This window comes from Anser anser (genome assembly GCF_964211835.1).
Source record: "Anser anser genome assembly, chromosome: 12".
In the NCBI taxonomy this organism is placed as follows: Eukaryota; Metazoa; Chordata; class Aves; order Anseriformes; family Anatidae; genus Anser; species Anser anser.
The window spans coordinates 8,095,883-8,116,282 of NC_139733.1; the positions used below are offsets into that span (position 1 = coordinate 8,095,883).

Sequence of the window (20,400 nt, forward strand, 5' to 3'; positions counted from 1 at the left end):
TTCCCTCCCAGGAACTCCTCCCACCTGCTTTACTTATTCCCTAGCATCTGCAGCACATTTTGCACAGCAATTTTTGCGTGGCTGTATTGTGACTTCTGAATAATACCCCTGGGAACTTGTTTTTTCACATTCCTGATTTGCTCTGTGCACTCTTGTGTGACCAGGCTGCTGGGTCGGAGCACCTGGGAAGCTTCTGACTGCCTAGGGATCCGCAAAATAGCTCGGGACCATTTGCCTCTCCCTGACACCTGCCTGCACTGGCCCGAAGAGTGGCTGCTTTCCTAAGGCTTGGGAGCCCTGGGTCTGAGTCTCATTATTGTCACCACGTCCTGTGTGGTGTTGGAAAGACAGGCGGTCAGGCAGTGCCTGCGGTGGTGCGAGATGTCCCATGGCTCTGTGTCTGCGGCTCGGCCTGCATCCCTTGTGCCTGGGCACGGGCTGTGTCCACGTCAGGTGAGAGCAGGGTCCCTGCTCCTACAGGTGGCTTCGTGCAGGAGCTGGGGAGCTCTCACCTACCACGTTTCGCCCTTGCGATCCCTGTAATCAGCTGCATTTCAGCCAAGCTGGGGGGTTTGTTGGGCGCCTGCCATCTCTCCCACTGTGATGTGCGGGGCAGAAAGCAGGGTGTCTTCCCTCTGCTTCTCTCCCTGCTGCACAAGTGCTCGAGTGCAGCCCCCCCACGGACCGGCCGTGCAGCTGGGGCTGCCCTCACTTCCCTGAAGGAAAGCCAGGGTCTCTTGAGTGACATGAAGACCAACCCAAGCATCAGATTTCTCTCACCTCAATGGCGTTTTTCCTTGTATTCCTCCTCAAGGAGCTGCCTTGAGACCAGCCTGGTGGTGGCTGGTGTGAAGGAGGATGTCCAGCTGCCTTTCCAGCTTGTGGACAAAAGCAAGTTAAAGCCGTTCCCTCTTGTGCTCTGGTTACCAGCTCTGCTCTTCCTGGGAGGTGCACAGCCTCCTCTGCCTGGTTCCCCCGGAGTCAGTGCGCAGCTTTGTAGCCCTGTGCTAGAGCAGGGCACGGGCGCTTTCCCTTCCACGTCCACGGCAAAGCTCCAGCTAACTGAACCAGACGTTATCCCCCTCATCCCCCGTCTCACTTGCAAAACCTCTGGAAAGCAGAGCTTTAACCCCTTTCTTTGCCTCTGAGTGATCTCCCTGTGCTGGGCGCATTCGTCATTCACCCCCTTGTCTCAACAGGGAACTCTTTCGATCGGTGGCAAAGAAGTGACCCTTGAGTACACTCCGTGCCCAGAGTTCTGGCGCTGCAAACGTGTAAGTATGCGACTGTGAGCTGCACTGTGCTTTTCCTGCTGGCTTCTCTGGCAAGGGCAGCAGAGAGGCGCATGAAATCTTTGCTCAGGGACTGAAGATCCTTAAGAGTAGTACCTGTCCTGAAGCTCTTGCCTCTTCTGAACTTCTGTGTTTTGCCTGCCTTGTTTCTGATGCCACCTGTGACTGTGTCTCTTTGGTACAGGTAGCGAGTGTTTTGTGCACAGGGTGCTTTTGTCCCTCTGCAGTGGTTCCCTTTTAGCATGCAGAGAAAAGAATGCACGGATCCTTTCTGCGTGGCCAAAAAGAGGCAGTGAATCTGCCGCCTGGCACAGAGCACGTTTGCGCTGTGGTTCACGGGTGTAACAGTGAGTGTCTTCACTCCCTGTGACGAGAGCGTTCACCAGCGTAGCAGTGCAAACCTCCTCTGTCTCCACGCAGGAACCTGTGACCTAGATGTGAGTGTAGCAAGTGCAGCAGAGAAGCGTGGAAAGAAGTCAAAGCCCAGGCAGGGTTCGTTCGGCCAGGAATCGGCCTGGTTCTGGGGTGGCACAGCTGCTCGAGGGCCAGCTTTGTTCCCATGCCCTTCCCGTGGTTCTCCCAGTGCAGTGCTTTCAGCTGCAGAGGGCTGAGGAAGAGTGCTGAGCAAGGAGGAGGGTTGCTCTTCCCATTGCCCCTGAGTGCAAAGCAGGAGGTTGCAGTAGGGTGGGAAGGGCTCAGTTGTGCTCAGACTGCCCCCTTGAGCTCTGGATCCCACTGGGGTGTGAAGACCCTTATCCAGGTTAATTGGATGCCTTCCAGTTGCAAACAAAGCCATCGTTTGGGGCTAATGCTGCTCTTGTCTGGGCTTTTAATGCTCCAGAAATCAAGTAGAAACAGGAGTTACAGGCAGTGGTTTCACAGCAGCTCTTAGTGTGATGGGAAGTTGGCTTGTGCCATGCATGGGCATGGCCAGAAAGAGCCCTCTGGTGCCACAGAGCGTTTGCAGGGCTTCAGTCAGAGAAAGAAATGGTATGAAAGGGAAGCAGTGCGTTTACAAAGAGCTTGAAGAGAATGTTAGGAACGCTGTGTTCAGGGAGAGCTGTGAAGACTGGGCACTTGCCTTTTCCGCAGCGGCTCCGGGTGGGATAACCATCTAAGCCCCAGCAGCTTTGCCTTGCAGCTGGCAGATGCCTTTTAGTTGGCTGTCCCGGTGCAGCAAACGGCATCAGTATCTGCACGTGCCTTTTAACTTCGGGGAGGACTTGGTCACTGCTTGAGGAGTGAGCTGAGGGGAGGAAGAACAAAGGTCACTTTGGGTCCTTTGAAACAATAGGGTGGCTGGCAGGATGGCAGCCAGCAGGGAGCTTTTCAGTCCAGCATCACTCGAGAGGGGGAAGGATCCTGTCGCAAGGATTAGCGAACTACCTCTGTGGTGTGAGCAGATCTGTACTCAGAAGTTGTGTGAAAATCCCGGTCCCCAGGCAATCCCAGGTGTGAGCCGTGTGAACGTTCCCTTCCCATTTCATTCGAGGCTCTTGCGGCCAGTACCCATCCTGTCTCTCAAGCTCTCACTGTAACTCTTCCGTGGCCACAACTTACTTTCTGAAAGTACTTCAGAGCCTAGCCTTCTGGAGTAAGTTGTACCTACCCCTTCAAAACACGACTTTTTCATGCTGTCCATCTTCCATTGCAGTGTAAGGTGTGTACTGTGGGCTACAGATCTTCCTGCTCCTATTGCAAGCTCCCAAGAGATGGTGAGTACATCTGTTCGGTCGCTTAAAAGTTTCACCCATCCTGACAAGTAAGTTTGTATTCTGTCTTCCCTGCGGCGTCCTTCTTGGTGGAACTGGCTGAGCACCAAGCCGAGCACTGCGTAGGAGGATTATTAATTTGGCTTCGTTTAGCACCCTTTCCCCGTCAACACTAAATATGGTGCATGCCATGTGTTGTTAGCAGGCTCTCTGTTCTTGTGAGGCTCGGAGTCTTACAGCACAAGGCCTTTCCTTCCTTTTGCTTTGGCATTGTCCTCCCTCCGGAGTGACAGGTTGTGTCCTCCAGGTCTGTGAGCTAGCACTGCTGCTGTAGGTGGCATGGCTTCCCCTCAGCCCCCCTGCCTTGGGAGGTGCAGCTGCGTGGTTTTAGTGTTACTCTTTTGAGGCTCTCAGATTTGAGGATCCGGGGTGAATTGCTGAATTGACCTTGCTGACTGTAAGAGTGCGTGGCAAGGAAGGAGTTCAGCTCCTCTGGGAGCTTCTCACCCACCAGCACCTCTGCTTTTTTGGATGGGATGGCACAACAGCCAAAGCACAGTCCCTAGAAGGACTGATTTCTTTGGGATGAGCAGGTATTCCAGGCCCTCTGTAAGCTTTGACTCTGCATCTTTGAGCAGACTTCTGACGTTTTGCATTTCTTATGTGCATACCTTAGGTAGGAGGGCATTAAAATAACTGCTGATGCAGAGCTCTTTATTTACTGAAGCACTGTCCCTGTGGTTGTTTTGCTTTCCTTGCACTGTAGCTCCTCCATTAGTATTAGGAAGGCAGAATTTGCGTACCTGGCCCCCTTGGTCACCACAGCTGTGTAGTGTAATAAAAGCTACCGAGGAACAAATTAACCAGGGGCTTTAAGATGCTGTGAAAACTAATTGTGGTGCCTGCTTCTACCTGACCTGGTTTTGTTGATTGTGAGAACATAATAAGGTAATCTCTCTGTGACTGTTTGTTAATTGCCGGGTGAGACAAAGCAAGTCTCTGAGCATATGCATTCATTACTGCAACTTTGCGTAGGCTCTTGCATGTTTTGAGACTGATGGTCTTGAAGTGGATTTTAATATGCCTCTCTTACAGGGAGCAGAGCAGGCCCAGAGTCCAAAGGTGGTTCTGAGGGAGAGGACGCATCAGCTGAGCAAGAATTCAGTAAGAGAAGTGCTCTCTGCATGTCTGGGGTTGTGCTTATGTCTGCATAATTTGGTTTCCTATGCAAATTCTGCATGAGGTCCTTGCTCATGAAGTGTAGCCCTAACTGCACCCTGCAAACTGGAGACAAATTTATATGGGGCTGTCCAACGTGAGCTTTGCTGACAGCCAAGGAAATCAGGGTGCAGCTTTCTCAATGTTTACGTGCAAAATAATTGTGTGTTCTGCTATGCTTCCCCCTGGCCAAACAGAATGAGAGTAGGGGGATGTTAAAGAGTGAAGCTTTACTGCGCTAGGTCTTGCACTCTCGTTTCTTTCTTTGTGGGAACGGATCTGAGCAGCAGGTAGGGGGCTGGTGACATTTGACTTTACAGCCCCACAGCTTAGGCTTCCCTTTCTAACAGCTTCAGAAGCATAGGCAAGGATCTCTTTTGAAGTGAAGCCAGATGTTTCAGAGGCCTTCAAGCACAGAAGCTTGATGGGATTTATCTTCTTTGTGTTGTATAGCTAGTCTGAGGCAGGGCGTTTCCACATAATGGGTGCTTCATTTTGTGGCAAGTAGAGACCTAATAAAAATCAGGGATTTCGTGTATGGTGCATTTCACTCAGTGATCACAGGTGTCTGCACCCAGTTTTCTTCTAGCATAGAGACAGGATGACAGTCGGTAGTTGATACTGCTCAGCTTTGAGGGTTCAAGAGTAGATCAGTCATAGTAAGGATATCAGTGCCATGTAGATTGTCCCGGACATGGGTAGACCATATCCAAACCCATTCCTAAGTCATGTGTGCCCAGGCAAGAGCCGGTCCTATAAAAAGGCCAGAATGCCTCATCTCTGACAGGACAGGTCAAGTAAAGGAGGAGCCTGATGTGAACCAGGGCAATGGAAGGATGAGCTACCTATCTGTCTCGCCCTTTGTGCGCCTTGTCTCTGCAGATTAAGACATGGGGTGTGCAAAGGATGGAATAGGCTAGCCTTTTCTAAGGCAAGCAGTTGCAGTGGCCAGAAAATAGCAGAAGAAAAATATGTGCTGAAGTGTTGTATGTGGAACCAGTCTATTTCTCTTCTCTAATAGCAGAGGCAAAGCTTGAAAAACCTGAGCAAGAGTTATCAGTACAACCAGGATCTCCAAAGCAGCCTCTCCAGCCTTCAGTTCCTGCTCCGCAGCAGGAGTGCCAGCCTCAAGAACAGGAGCCAAGGAAAAGAGATGAAGGGAGAGAGCGGCGGCCCTCGCAGGAGAAGAGAAGGGACATGGACAGGCACCAGGAGCTGCCTTCTCAGAGAGAAGCAGAGGAAGCCACACCACAGGAAGGTGGAGGAAGCAGAAGTGAGTGGCAGAAAGCCCAGTTTGGGATTCCTCTTGATTGTTCTCCATGAGGCTATCTGCAGAAAGGGCATCATTTCACCAAAACCTCTGGAGGCTGTTTCTGTGTTGTGCAAATCCATGGCATCAAGTAATGGTGGGCTGTCCAGCTTCAAAGGTGCTGGCATGCTGCCCTTAGGAAAATTAATTCAGAGTAAGCTGGCTCAGGGTGGTACACTTAACTTAGAACAGGAGCAGAAGTCTCCTTTGACCAGAATTTACCCTGGGCTGATCTCCTCTGAGGAGGGAGGGGACTAGGGACTACTTTCTGCTCTGTTTTCTGGGACGGAAAGGTGAGCAACTGGAGGGAGTAGTCTGAGCAAACTAGAGAAAAAAAAAGTATCAGCTTCCAGACCCAACTGCAAGAAGCTGTGCTGTTGCTTAGGGTGGGTTTAGTTTTGCCTTTTGCTGTCACAGTAAGCCTGGATCTGAATTATCTTTTTTATTCCACGTTTTTTTTCCTGGCCACCTCTCTCATTGTCCTTCTCAGCAATTATGCTGAAGCGTATTACACGATTCACCCCCCCAGAAGTGATTGTGGGGCTCCTGGCTCCATACGTGCAGCTCTCCACGTCCAGAGTGCGCATCATGAAGAACAAAGCTGGCCGGATGGGACAGACCTATGGCTTCATTGAACTGGACTCACATGCTGTAAGTAGTTTCCTGCTTTCACATGCTCCCCCTGTTGGCATCTATAGCTTGTAGAAGTAGGGAAGGCACAGGAACAAAAGAATCAAACAAAATCAAAAGAAACAAAAGAAAAGAAAAGAAAAGAATCAAAAGAAACAAAAGAAATAGTTGTACTTGTTGGGCAGCTGCTCTGTAGAGAGTTACTGACCACTCCTGCTTGTCTGGCTAGACACAGGGAACATCCAATACATCTGTTGATCACAGGCTAAAGACATTAGGAGCTAAAGAATGTTGTCACAAACTGTGATGTTGAGCGAGTTTCTTGCCTCAATATGTCTCTTTGTAGACCCTCCTAAGCTGGACCGTCTCTTGCACAGCTATTTTGTTTGCAGGGAACTTGAATTCTATCGTTTCTGTCTGCAAAAGGCAAGAATCTTAATAAACAGACAGTTCAGCGCTGGAGGGTTCACATTTTCTCCTTAGCCAGAGTGATTTCCAGACTCTGTAGCTGTGCTTTTGCATTGGTCCAGAGAGTGTTCACCAAAACTCTTTGGGGCAACAGCCACCATGGTGCTGCATTGTCCAGCAGCTCTAGGAGAACACAGTCCCTAGCTGGCTGCTGAAAACAGCTGTGGGACAAGCAGAGAACCTAGCAGTGTATTTATCCTTTTTGTCACCTCCTAAATATCTTTCACTAATATTTAGGCAAGAGTATTGTGTTTCTTGTCCTGCTATGGTCATCCTGTAGGCACAAAACCTTCTCTTCGGGCAGAAACAGACTTCACTTCTCAGAGATATGAAATTCTTCTTTCATTTTACAGGAGGCGCTGAGGTTGCTAAAGATACTGCAGAATCTGGATCCCCCCATGTGCATTGATGGACGTACGGTGGAAGTGAATCTTGCTACAGGGAGGAGAAGGTATGGATGGATGAGTCGGTAGGGTTACCCTTTGTGTGATGTGCTGCGAGGCTAGAGATGTACTCGTACTTAAAGGTTGGTAAATGAATTAGTACAGATGTTCCTGCAGCCTAACAAAGTGTACAGTGAAGTATCAGAGCTAGAAGAAGCCTCAGGATTTGAGCAGTATGGGACTAGCCATTGTAGTAGGTGGCTTCCTGTTGTCCAGCCATCAAATCTCATTGTGAAGGAATTAATAGTTTTGCTTTTTTTTTCAAAAGCAGTTAGAGATATTCAGCTGCTTTTTGCTGATTAAGCAGAGAGGGGGGGCATAACTCTAGTGGAGACAGCGATCTGCAAAGCCTCTCTGTCTCCTGGGATGAACACAATCCAACATGTGGCCAGTGAAGATGGTCTTTCTGTATTTATTGGTTCTGCTTATCATTTGGAGAACACTGAGGTTAATTTGAAGCCAGATTGACATTAACTTGCAATGTTTATCTCAGCAGGAATGACTACGGGGAGCACAGTGACAATTCCTACTATGGACAGGTAGGCCTGCACAGCTGCAACTGGGAGGGAAGGGCGGGAGCATCGAGGGTAGTGGGCACGACTTTGTTAGGCTTTTTCCCTTGGACTGCCAAAACTTCAACATGCTTGAAGGTGGGGTAATAATGCTCAAGTATGCTCTTCACTGCTACTGTGCCACAATGATTATAATGCACACAGAAATGTGGGTCAGCACAGATGCTGCTTGAGGGAATTTGGGTCTGGATTACCGTATAACAGGCTTTTACAGGTTGACTTACTGATGGCTGATCTCAGTTCCTGAAGAGAGTGTCTCTTCTTTAGTGGTTGTGTTACAGGGCTGCAGGGCTTTTCCCATACTGAATGGGTTTGGGGCTTTCAAATGGATTGCCACGAGTACCTGATTTAAAGATTCAGGGGGGCTGTGGAGGTCTCGTGCCTTGCAATACTGTCCCTCATTCTGTAGATGAAAAGTTATGTCTGATTGTGTTCTATTTAGAGTAGCTAAATAACTGTTTTCCTGAACTTTGGGCCCGTGGGAGGGAGGAGAAGCAATATGATGTCTGTCAGAGAGTCTCTGATCTGTTTGTGTTGTTCACTTAATCCAGGGCAGAAGAGGCATGAGAGACAGGAGGGGCAACGAATCACAGAGACGCACCAGAGCACAGTGTAAGTTAAGCTCTGCCTCACTCCTACTGTGGAGACTTTACTTCCTTAAAAGGGCACTGACATGTAGAAATCAGCCCAAAAATATTTTAAAGACTAGGAGTAGGTTTATTTGCTACACCCACTTCTGAGTTCCTTTGCCAACTTTGTTTAGTCACATTTTCCTATCTGATAATGGGTTTCTCCATACTTTTACTGTGCAAAAGCTACATGCAGATAAAGAAAACTTGCTGCTTGCTTTTCCTTGTTGTGGCATACTGATGGGATAAAATCAGCCTGGTAATTTCCAGATGAGACAGAGGAAAATACACTGCAGCAGTGCCAGTAGCTGGAACCCCCCGCCATAATTGTTTAACTAACATATATGTAGCATTGCTGAGCTCAGTCTAAATAATATTTTGGAAATGTGAGATGTTCCTCATATTATGGCCCTATCCTTAAGGCCTTTGGCTTTTCCAGTAGAAGCAGTTTGCTCTGTTTCTTGTCGGGAGCTTTCATGCACCCAGAGACAGAAGGGATGTGGGGAGCGTCATCGTTTTAAACAGGAGATTGTTTATAAGAGCACAGATCTTCCTTGTTCACAGGGGTGGGTGGAAACAGAGCCTGGTACACATCAACCCATTCTTTGGGAAATTACTGAATTTCATATCTTTGTCCGGTCAGGTGTTGTGATCTGGTGATCTCAGCACAGCCCCTGTAAGTGTGTTTTGATGTGGAATTTTTGCCAGTCCTAAAACAGAAGAACTGTGAAAACCTATCTACCTTATTACTCCTTAGAGAAAAAAGATGTAGGTAGAGCGATGTGAGGACTGCTCTCGCCTGTCTTACCAGGGGAGAAAATTTCTTCTTTCCTACTCTTGATCCTTTTGACAGTGCAAGGTTTACTCTTGCTTTTCTCTTTGTAAAGAGCAAGTTCTGCATTTGTAAGACTCTGATATTAACTCGTCTCTCCATTCAGCTCCATCAGATGTGTCCACATACATTTATGATCCTGAAACTGGGAATTACTACGATCCCATAGCTGGGACATACTATGACCCCAGGACTCAGGTGAGTACATGTGAAGGAAGCTTTACACATAACGTGTTCTTACAAACTGCCTTTCTTTGAGTAGATTTTGCAGCCTGAAGAGGGCTAGCATAGAACAGCATAGGACACAGAGTCAGCTTTGTTTCTCTCGCTCAGTTCTCTGACCTGTATAAAAGGGGTCTGTGTTCCAAAATGTTAACATAATGAGAGGCTAGGAGTCCATTAGCTGTGTGTTGAACCATTTGCTGTGGTTGCCTCCTTGGCCTCTGAAGGAAGGGTGTTGGTCTCCTCTGTGTTTATCAGACTTAAGAGCATCCTCGCTCAGCTTTACTTGAAAACATGTGACCTTCTACTAAAAGATGGAAAACAGAGCTCTGTCTTCATCAATTTGCTCCCTAATATATAGTTAGCAATAGTTACAAGGCCAAGCAATATAGTTACAATAGCCAGCAATAGTTACAAGGATCCCAAAAAAGAGCCATCTGCTGAGGTTCTATGGGACTGTCATCTTGTTTTCATGAAACTGGAAATGTCCATGCTCTTTGTGAGCAGGGTCGTGCTCTGATAGCTTAGCTGTAGTAGACAGTCTTCTGCCCCAGCAAAGTCCCAAAGCCTTTTCCTTCATCTATCTGAGGCTCTTCAGTCCTTTCTTACTGTGCTGGTCTCCTCAGCCAAATAAGGACAAAAAGTCTTGTTATGAAGATTGTAGGGTTTCAGCTAAGTTTTTTTTAATTTTTCTATGCCTCTTTCAGAGAGAAGTCACGATAGACCGAGAATCCTGCTCATCACCCATAGAGAACAAAAGGCGGCGACATGGAAGCCAAGAACGGACAAATGAAAGGAAGGAACCACACAACAGAGACAACAGGGACAAAAAGGAGAAAGGGAAAAATACTTCTTCTAAGGTAAATACCTCCAGGCGTCAGAATGGTCAGAGATCCGAGGCTAGGAGGTTGAGGTAATGGATGTTAGAAAAAAAGAGAGTAATTTTTAGAGGATTCAAAAAGGGGAGAGTCTGTGAGAGAAAGTGATGAAATACATGGGGTCACCAGCAGGCCAGGAACATGGCCAGGCGGGGACAAGTTCTTGAAATTTTTGTCTCCTGACATTAAGTCAGGACTTCTTATCCCTTCCTTATGGTAAAGGATTCAGAAACATCCATGTAATTGAGACTCGCATTTCACTCCCAGTTGCTGAAAGCACCCAACTGTTGTAACAGAGCCAGCAAAAAAATAGAAGGCAGGTCTGAACATAGCAGGTCAGATAATAACAGAGATTCAGCTCTTCCCTAACCACAGTTCCTGCCGCCTCCAAACATCACAGACAGACAGGAAGATGAGGCAAGCGGTGCAGATGGACTGCAAAGGTGAACCAAGATCGAATGCAGATAGGAGTTCATGACGGACATCCTGTACGGTTCCTCCCAGAGTCCAGCCCTTTAGTGCTACTCTCAGTGAGCAAATGTTATTTCCCCCACGTGGGGAGCTGCTGAGTGGGAGTAGCTATCCAAAACAATGTTTGAGCGTGGGTGTTTTGAGCAGGATCTTCCACAACTGTGCCGGGATACTGACTTGGCCTGAGGAATGCCGAGTAGAATGAATTCTACCACAAGAGTTGGTAGAAGTGTTTTAGTTACAAATGCAGATTTTTTTTGTTCCTTACCTGTTGGTCTGGATGTGCACTGTGGCATGCTTGGTCCTGGGGGGTTGGGACCTGAGGGGAGTAATTGTCCCTGATGATGGTACCAAGCTTGCCAAGGAATCTCATCTGGTGTGGAGAATGCCTGCTTACAAAGGGCACTGACCTAGGATAAACGTTGGTCTTGGCTGAATGGAGTGTGAAAGCATCTGCAGCAGAAATCCCCCCATCGCTTTTCCTTGCTTTCTGGTTTCCATGGATGCTCAGAACTGGCTTCATGGCTGCTGTGTGCACCCTGGCCCCTGTGCTGCTAATGGTCTAATGCCCAATCTTGGGTTTTTTAGAATGAGCCTGGAGAGGAAAGGTTCTTCACAGAAGATGTCTTCAAAAAGCCATTACCACCCTCAGTGAAAAAGGACGAAAGTGCAAGCTTGGTAAGATATTGCATAGCTCCTGTCTTTCCCCAGTGAAACATGAGTAGCTAATGAACCACTGAACTAGAGCATGTCCGGGGCATCAGAGCAGTTCTCTGTAAAGAATGTAGATGTGAAGCTTCACCCAAGCCCAAGTTTGTGCTGCTGAGCATGCAAGCGAGCATCACAGCCTCGTCCTGTTACAATGCTAGGTAACTACAGTCTTTGGTGTTCTTTGTCCAGGAGAAAATCCTGAAAATCGAAGAGCTGTGTTGAGCCTTGTCATGTATCGTACCACAGACACGGCAGAGAAAACTGGCATTGTCATCCTTTCCTCTCCCCATATGTAGTACTTTCGCTTGGTCTGTTCTCTCCCAGTGAAGCAGGACTGTAACTCGTCATGCACTGGTGGGCTTCCCTGGTCCTGTGCTGACTGGCTCTGGGGGTTGCTTTGTGCATGATCTCCACATCCTTTGTGTACACAGAGGTGTTGAAATGTTGAACTGGCCCTGCACCAGCTCCCTCACTGGTTTAAGTTTCAGCTGGGGCCATGGCCAGCATCACAGTCCAGCAGAGAGTGAGAGTGGATCAGGCTGAGACAGCATGGCAACTGCTTCAGCTGTCCCTGAAACCAAGGGCCTACTTCCAGGAGAAATAGTTCGGGCGATGCCCAGAATTGGAATGTCTGCCACCAAAAACACCACCTCATTTCTTCTGACTGCCTGGTTTCCTTGGAGGCCTGTTAAACGTGTGATTAGTTGCTGCTTGCACTGAATCTGTGCTACAGCAGTCTTAACACCTGGTCTTGATTGTTTCAGAATGAGTCTGGAGAGGAGAAGTTCTCTGCAGAAGATGTCTTTAAGAAACCATTACCTCCCTCTGTGAAAAAGGATGAGAGTGCAGCCCCGGTAAGACGCTCCATTGGATTGATTTTTGGCTTGTTTGAGGCAGGGTAGGTGACTAGGGAGGCTCACCACAGCCTGGCTCTGACCTTGGGTGGCAGAAGTGCCAGCTTCTCCTGCTGTTGGAGAGAGCATTGGAGATGGAATGGCCAGGACAGTTTGCTTCACAATGCTGGGTTGTTTGCAGGGTTTTGGCAGGGTGAAATTTGATACTGGCATCTAGGCAGGATCTCTTCACTCAAGAGGAACTCCTCCTCCAAACTGAGGAAGGGCAAACCTCAATGATCTTCATTGCTGGAGGAAGCGATTGTTAGCCACTCCAGGCCAAATAGCTGCTGCTGTGCCCAGCTTCTTTTGCTTAGGTGTGTAGCAGATCGGGAAAGCCTGGCACTGAAGCACAGCCGTCTTGAGAACAGAAAAACTTCTACCCTGTGGTGCTTAAATGCTGGCTGGCCAGCTTCTTTCACTTTTCCATGCTGCTGCTCTCTAGCTCTTGGACTAGAACAGAGAGAGAAGGCACAGGGAGATTGGTTGGGGAAGCAGAGCCCAGCTTGGCAGAGAAGGCTTGATGCTACAAACTATCATGTTTTTCTGCCTCTTCCCTCAGCCCAAGGTGGTGAACCCTCTGATAGGTCTTCTGGGAGAGTATGGAGGAGACAGTGACAACGAAGAGGAAGAGGAAGAGGAGGAACAGGCGCAGTGGCTGCCACCTCCCCACCCACCAGCACAGCGCGAGGAGCAGCCGAGGAAGGCCAAGGCGAGCGACGACAAGCTGACTGACTGGAACAAGCTGGCTTGCTTGCTGTGCAGGAGGCAGTTTCCCAACAAGGAAGTGCTCATCAAGCACCAGCAGCTCTCCAACCTGCACAAGGTGTGGGGGAGCTGGTGGCGGGGGGGCTGTATGTGTGATGTGAGCTGCCTTTGGCTCAAGAGCTTTGTGATACAGGGAGAAGATGCAATGACTGTGTGGGAAGAGCTGTTCTGAGTTTGACACAGTAGCAGGCAAAGTTCCCATCAAAGCTCTGCTCAAAGCATTGTGTGAGCTGCTTGCTCCTGCCATGAGAGTGCCATAATAGCAGGTTGTGACTTTTTAAGCTATAGTGATGCAGCTCAAGTTTGGGGAGAGTGGGCTGCTGGCACATTCAAGTGCAATAGCAGTAAGAACTTCAGGCATGCCTTCCTATATTCTGCACTGTCTTTGAGCTCTTGGTTCTGGGAGGACCAAACTGCACGCAGGTTAAAATAGGACCGCTTGCCTTTCCTACTGTGGGACAGGAAAGGCTGTCCCACAGCCTTTCCTTGTGGGTGAGCAGGTAGTCTGGGCTGCATGGGGAGCTGTTGCATCTGGATTAGTGCAGGTACAAGGGCATGCTGCTTTATTTATACTTGTTATGGCTGCAGCAAATGACCCTGACAGCTTGTGTCCTCTGCTGACTCTGGCTTCTGTTTTCCTTCTTCCAGCAAAACCTGGAGATACATATGAAGATCAAACGATCTGAGCAGGAACTGGCATATTTGGAGAAGAGAGAGCGTGAGGTGGGTCTGTGGTGGTGGGCAGACTTATGTTTGTCATCCTGTGCTAGGGGGAATGTTGGTCCAGGCAGACCTTCCATTTTTACACTTCTGTCTGTAGCCTGGGCAAAGAGTCTTAAACTGAACTGTGGACATGCTCTGCATTTGGACCTGTAGATTATGGTGTGACTTCTAAGAGCAGGTTGCCTTCCTCCCAGAAGGCTCTGAGTGGTGGTTCTGTTGCCCTGCAAGCCAGTGTTGGGCTATGAGCTACATGGGACACAGATTACTATTTGAAATCAATGCAGTGTATGGGCAGCTGCTGCTGCCTGTCCAGGAATGGGAGAGCTGTGGCTGTTGTTCAGAAGCTAGCAGAGCTGCTCATGGTGCCGTAGCAGGAAGGCTGCGACCTTCGGTCTGGCAGCAACAGATGCCATCAGGACAGAATAAGTGGATTGTGGGTCCTAGAAACATCCTGTGTTTGTGGGTCTCCAGGACAGATTTCCTCCTCAGTTAAGGATTAGTGGCTGAGGTGAGACCTACCTGCAGAGCAGTCTCCTGTGGAGTGTCAAATCCTTCGTAGCTCCTGTACTTAATTTGTTCTTTCTGTTGTGAAGGGGAGATACAAAGACAAAGGAAATGACCGAAGAGAGAAGTTCCAGCAAATGGATTCACCAGAGAGGAAACGACTCAGATATGATCGGGACTCGGAGAGGTAATGTCTGCTCTTGGTTGGATGTCTTTGGGGCTGCTGATGCCATGATGGCACATGTGCTGCTGGCACACCAAGGCCAGGAATTGTCTGGTGGGGTAATGTGCAAGAGTAATGATCAGGCTGTGATTCTTGTGGGCAGAGTTCCCCAAAGCAGAAGTCTGTCAAAAGCTGCAGGACTTCTCAGAGGGGGCAAGGGTTATGTAGTGCAGGGTTGGAGACAAGGGCTTACGGGAAAGCAGAGACGTACAGATGGGTACTGTATGGGTAGGATGGGGGTTTTGAGAGTGCCTGGGCGGACATAAGGAGCAGAGCGCAGTTCATCCCCAGTCACCACATCCTCAAGGCACTTGCTGTCCTCCTGTCCTGGCATTTAGCCATCAGAAGAAGGAGCAAAGCTGTGTTTCTTCTGTTCTACTGACTCAGAGGAACACTAGCTGTTTCCATCTCAGTCAGAGTAGGTGTAGGAAGAAAGTGCGTGCTGTGTGGAGCTCTCAAAAGGTCTGCCTGCTGCAAGCTCATGTGTTCCAGTGGGCTGAGGAACTGCTAGGCATGTGTTGAAGACAAAACTGGTTACGTGCCTGTTCCCTTCTGGTGCAGCACCTCAGAAGGGGACCTTTCCTTCACATTTTGCAGTTTAAAAATCTGTTTCTTCTCTTCCCTCTGTTTTCCTGGAAAAGGTGCGGATAAACTAAAGCAGTTTGTGTGCAGTGTCAGCAGCAGCCAGAAAGTAGAACTTGTCTGAATGCAGGAAGCTATTTTTGTGCAGAACAGTTTTCAAAACTATGGGTTTTGGTTAACGGTTTTGGATGAGTAATGACAAGGTGGGAGAAGGGGTGTGCAAATGAGCATTGCATCTGTTGAGCTTGGTGACCACAATGCTCGCAGCACTGGGAGAAAAAGATCTACTAGAGCAGCAGGGATTAGACTTCACTTTCTTGCTATTGCTAAAACTCAGATTAAGAAATACAAGAACAGAATGCTTCTGGCCTTCTTGTACCATAAATATTTTGGAGCCCGAGCTCATTTCCTGTGTCCCGGTGTATTACCCCTGAGGTGGGACAGGGAGTTAGCTACACTGTCAGAGGTGTCTGAACCCTGCACACAGAGTGCACCGTGTTGGTTTCTTCGGGCGGTGTGTTCCTTGCAAACAACTGGAAATTCCCCTCAGGAGAGGTTTGAATGTCATTGAAGGTGTTATTAGCAGAGCTAAACATCTCTGGCACGTGTTCAAAACATTGCAAAGCTGTACAATTGATCCTGTTTCTTTTCCAGTGACTATGATCCAAGGATTGACAGTAACAACAAAGGAAACCGAATGTTGCAGTCCACAGGGTGGACAAAAGGCCTTGGCTACAACCAGCAGGGTACAACATCACCAATGGAGGTGAGCCTTGCCTTCCCTTCAAAATGAATCACTGTTGTTCAAGCTCGTAATGTCGCCCAAGAGAGCTGGAGGGAGTTCCCAGCTCCAACAGGAGTCAGGCTGTGTGACTCAGCACCTGCTCGAAGGAGTAATATGTGCGCTGATTAGCTTTGCAGGCGGGGAGGGACTGCGAGTATGCTGGTGGGAGAAAAGGTTTAGAATCCTTATGGATCTGGAGGGGTTCAAAACAAACTGGCGGTGAGTAAGGAGGGTGTGAGCATCTGATTAATACCTGCCCAAAAGCAGGCTGGGATTTGAGCAGGTCACCAGCTCGGTGCTCTGCAGCCACGTCAACGGGGAGAAAAGGTGGACCTTCTCCGGGAAGGCGTGAGCACAGCCAAAGCCCCTGGGCGTGTGCTGCTGTGTGTCTGCACCTGCTGAGGCTCTTGCTGCAATTCTAAATGCTGGGCTTTGAAAAGGGTTACCAGTGTACATCATCTGAAAAGAACTTTAGGAGTAAGCAGGGTTGGGTAGGTCCTGCCGCCTGGGACAGTCTGGTCTGGAGAGGGTTTACCTGCGACAAGGTATTAATGTGTTAATTGCACTTGATGCTTGGTTTTTGAGTCATCTGCAACCTGCAGTTTGAAATAACTTCACGTGTTTTGTCCTTGTTGGTGATTCCACTGAGTGGTTCATACCCACTGCTGCTAGTTCCTGCTCCCAGACACAGCTCAGACATGCCCTCGGGACAGCATCTGGGGGCTTACCTGAGTTGAAAGGAAGACTGTTCTCCTGTGGGTTGTTTCCTTTGTCCCCACACAGCTGTATGGGCAGGGCTGAGGCCACGGTTTGACACTGGACAGAGCGCTGCAGAGCTAGGTTAAACGTCATCTCTAGAGTGGCAGGGAAAGCAATCTTAGCTGCGTGATACTATGGTCGGTCAAGCGAATAAGACAGAGCCTTTTCCAGTGGATTAATTCACATGCAGATAGTCACACTGACACCATGGAGGGGTACAAAAGACTGCTGAGGCCACTCTTCTGCAGAAATGTGTTCAGTGGGCGACCTGGGATGCCCGGACACAGCAGGAACAAACAGCCTGGGGCTTTGCTTGCCCAGGGGCCGGTGGGCAGCACTGAACCCTTGCAGCTGGAGCTGCTTGCCACAGCGGGTTTGTCTCCGGGCTGCCTTGCTGCACGGTGCCAGCGCCTCACCAAAGGTCACCACAACTTGCAGTGCAGCTTGCGTTGCGACATCCAGCTCGCAGTCGAGTATATTGTTAAAGGCAAATATTTGAGGCTTTGTGACGCGCTTGCTTGAGCCCACACACACAAGGCAAGTTTCCCTCATCAGTTCAGATAGCAGGAACTTGCTCCAGCTGTTGTTTGGTCCTCGTGGAGAACTTCCTGCGGCCATAAAACGGGCTTTGTCAAAGAGCCAGCTCTAGCGATGCGCTCTGGGAGGTCTGACCTCCAATCGGGGCTCCCGGGCCTGGAGGGGGAAGCTGATTGCAAGGCACAGCCCTCGTACAATCCCTATAGGAGCCTCTCAAAAGAGCCCTAGAGGTGTGCCTTCTTCCCACTTCCAAGTCCTGCTGGGCAAAGCCATGTGCCCGCTTCAGCCCCACAGGATTCTGATCTCCCGGCCGCATTGATCACATCTCTGGTATCCAGAGAAGTTAGACTTGAAAGCAAGGGAAACTTTCAGCGCTCAGCTCTCCTGGGTTAACGCTAGGCAGGTATTAATGAAAAATTCAGACACTGGCTGCAAAAGCCAGTCGTTAAAAACTGGTTGAAATGCAAAGTGCGCTACCAGGTCCCATGGGAACACTATTAGAGGAGAGAAGAGCTGAGCTCGTGCAAGTGCAGTCTAACTGCAAACAGCTCCCTGGGAGCCCAGCTCTCTTGCTGGCACTTTCCTTTGCTCTGCTTCGATCCATGCTTGCACACGGATGCCTCTTGTCTGCTGGCATTGCACATTTTGGCTGTCTGCTCCTACCACACCATATGCTAGTGCTGATCTCCGCAGACTATCCTATGGTTTTATTCGCACCGGGCATTTGTTGCCTGTGCTTTTGTTGCCCGCAAAGGCCTGGAGTTTCTCCCAAACAGCTTTTGGAGGGACACGTATTTTCTTCTTATCCCTATCCACATGGGAGCAGTTGGCTGTCTTGAACCAGCGCAGGGGAAGCTTTTTCTTTGCAGGCAGAAGAAGCAGGCAAAGAGCAGAAATCACTGATCCTGGTTGTGTCTGTTTCCAGGTGGAAAATCGGAAGAAGGGACCTGGCTTGGGGGCCCAAGGGAAGCCCAGCAAGAGGCAGTCCAACGAGACTTACCGTGATGCTGTCAGGAGAGTCATGTTTGCCCGCTACAAGGAACTTGAGTGAATGGTGGAGAAAACCCCAAGCCTGTCTCTCTCCATCTCCGTCTCTTTCTCTGTGTCATGTTCTTTTTTTTTTTTTTTTGAATTGTTACAGGTTTTGCTGCTAGATTTTTTTTAATAAAACTGAAAATTTGTCAGTGCTTGTCTCTTGCCTGAAATGGCATGTTTGAAAGGATGCGTTGCTTTGGAAGATCCCCATCATGTTTTGCTGTCTGCTGACGAGGTCCCTGGGGCTTGTGTCCATGTCAGGGTCAGGTGCTCCTGGTGCCACGTACTCTTGGGTCAGGAAGTGAACAGAGAGCAGAAGACAGCCCCGAGGCCTGGGAGGAAGTTGGGAGTAGGAGCAACTTGTGTGGGATTCATCCTGGTTTTTAGCAAGGACAGTTGGGTTCGATTGGTAGCAATTTAGCTCCATAGCTGAAGCTCGGATTAATCCTGGGCATCATCTGGGCTTCCCAACCAGGGCAGAGCCCTTCCCTTCTTCCCTGGGGAAGGGCTGGATCTGTTGGCAGCACCTCTGGGGAGCTTTGTGGGGATGTAGATAGCCCTGCTGCTCCGTCATGGCAGGGGCTGCGTAGTGTCCGGCGGGGAACTCTTTGATAGCAGCGTGTTTGGTAGGGGAAAGGCTGTTTTGGGCAAGTGCTCACACAGCCCAGGGAGGCGCAGAAGCAGCTCCTTGGGCAGGGCTGTGTAACAGGGCCGGTTTGGCTGAAGCATGGTGGAAGCATGTGTGTGTGTGAGCTCAGAGGGGACCGCAGGTGGGGAGGCTGAGTGTGGTCTGTACGGGTAAGGACAATGCTGGTGGCGAGCAGGAGCAGACCGTGTGCCAGAGCAGCAGGAGGGTGGTGACGGAGCTGCCCCAGCCTGCACGTGCATACTGCTTCCCTGCGTGCCTGGCAGAGAGCCAGCCCTGACGTTGCTTTCAAATTCTCAAAGCAGGGAAAACCAGAGATGTGTGGAAGCTGAAGACAGCAAGATTTGGAGATAAAGGGCCGCCTCCAACACCTGACAATGTCTGAAGAGAGCAGAAGACCTGTCCAAGCTTCATTTCTTTGTTTCCAACACAGGCAACCCCAGGGAAGTGTGGAGTTCTCACTTGGTGGCACCCCAGTTCTCAGTGCTGCACCCAGCGATGGAGGATTTGGGGACCCCCGTCATGGTTCTGGTGAGTGAGGGTGGGAGTGTGTGTGCCCAGGGCAAGTCACATCGTTCAGAAAGGACTTGTAGACAGTCCTCTCCTGCCAGAAAGCCCTTCTGTGCCCTGTCTAGGCACTTCGGTGCAAACCCAGGGAGAGGAGCTGCTCAGGGAACTTGCTTGAGGGAGAAAACTGTGTGGAAGTTCAGATGGAGGAAGAGTCACCTTAATACTTGTGCCTTAAAATGAAGACACTTGACCAGCAGCTGGGAACAGCCTGTCTGGCTCTACAGATCAGGAGGCTCTGGGTAATGGCGATGATAATGCTTCGGGTGGAGAGATGGGCAATGATCCTGACTCACAGGATGCCGATAGCTCTGTTAGAGTGGAAATAGTGAGGAAGAGTCCCAAACTAGAGCCTGAATGAGTAATGCAAAACCTCAAAAGTGTAGCAACCCTTCTAGCGTTCTCCAGATGATGGAGAAGAATTTGGGAAAACATGCTGGACGTGACCTGGCTGAGTGGCTCCCTCGAGCGTCTGCAGTAAGGGTTGCAGAGATCTGAGATGTGGGGCAGCCATAAAGGTGTGTGGCACTGCCCCGCCCTGGGGAGTGGCGGTAAGAACATGGCCTTGGTGGTGGTGTCTGGGGCAATTCATAGCAACAGAAAGCTTTTTATGAGCTATTGGTAGCAACTTTAGATAATGGGTATGTGAGTCACCAGGTGCTCCCAGCTCAGGAAGCCCAGGTGAGTCTGCTGAGTTATATGCAGGTGTTCAGATAAAACATAAACGTAACAGCAGTTTCCTTTGGACAGATGAACCTCACTAAATAATGTGTATTCTTTGGCTTGGCTTTGTGTTAGCTGGCTTGTTCGCTTGTATTTGTTGTGATATGCATGTGTGAAAGGAGAGCCAATACAACACTTTCCACGGAGGCCAATTGCTAGGGCTCGGGTTAGAAACAAGACAGGAGTAGGAACAGACTGCAGGGAAAAGGGGGAAATAGATCTAATTGCACGGTGTGCCTGTCTCCAGTCAAGAAACTCCTTTTCTCTCA

General features: G+C 49.4%; 1 protein-coding gene across 7 annotated transcripts in view; it reads left to right on the plus strand.

The window, feature by feature from the left end:
* Positions 1-20,400, plus strand: part of RBM6 (RNA binding motif protein 6) — a 60,151-nt gene that overhangs the window by 38,432 nt on the left and 1,319 nt on the right. For 5 of the 7 annotated variants that reach the window (XM_083795072.1, XM_083795074.1, XM_083795075.1 and 2 more), the window contains exons 7-23: positions 1,200-1,274; positions 2,947-3,007; positions 4,100-4,168; positions 5,244-5,495; positions 6,022-6,182; positions 6,983-7,080; positions 7,566-7,611; positions 8,196-8,256; positions 9,212-9,303; positions 10,035-10,187; positions 11,265-11,354; positions 12,152-12,241; positions 12,843-13,106; positions 13,697-13,771; positions 14,365-14,462; positions 15,735-15,846; positions 18,086-19,372. In XM_083795072.1, coding sequence (XP_083651198.1) covers positions 1,200-1,274; positions 2,947-3,007; positions 4,100-4,168; positions 5,244-5,495; positions 6,022-6,182; positions 6,983-7,080; positions 7,566-7,611; positions 8,196-8,256; positions 9,212-9,303; positions 10,035-10,187; positions 11,265-11,354; positions 12,152-12,241; positions 12,843-13,106; positions 13,697-13,771; positions 14,365-14,462; positions 15,735-15,846; positions 18,086-18,211 — 1,923 coding nt within the window. In that variant the 3' untranslated portion in view covers positions 18,212-19,372. The remainder of the gene's footprint in view (positions 1-1,199; positions 1,275-2,946; positions 3,008-4,099; positions 4,169-5,243; positions 5,496-6,021; positions 6,183-6,982; positions 7,081-7,565; positions 7,612-8,195; positions 8,257-9,211; positions 9,304-10,034; positions 10,188-11,264; positions 11,355-12,151; positions 12,242-12,842; positions 13,107-13,696; positions 13,772-14,364; positions 14,463-15,734; positions 15,847-18,085; positions 19,373-20,400) is intronic. The other 2 variants (XM_083795078.1, XM_083795077.1) reach the window with 2 other exon arrangements.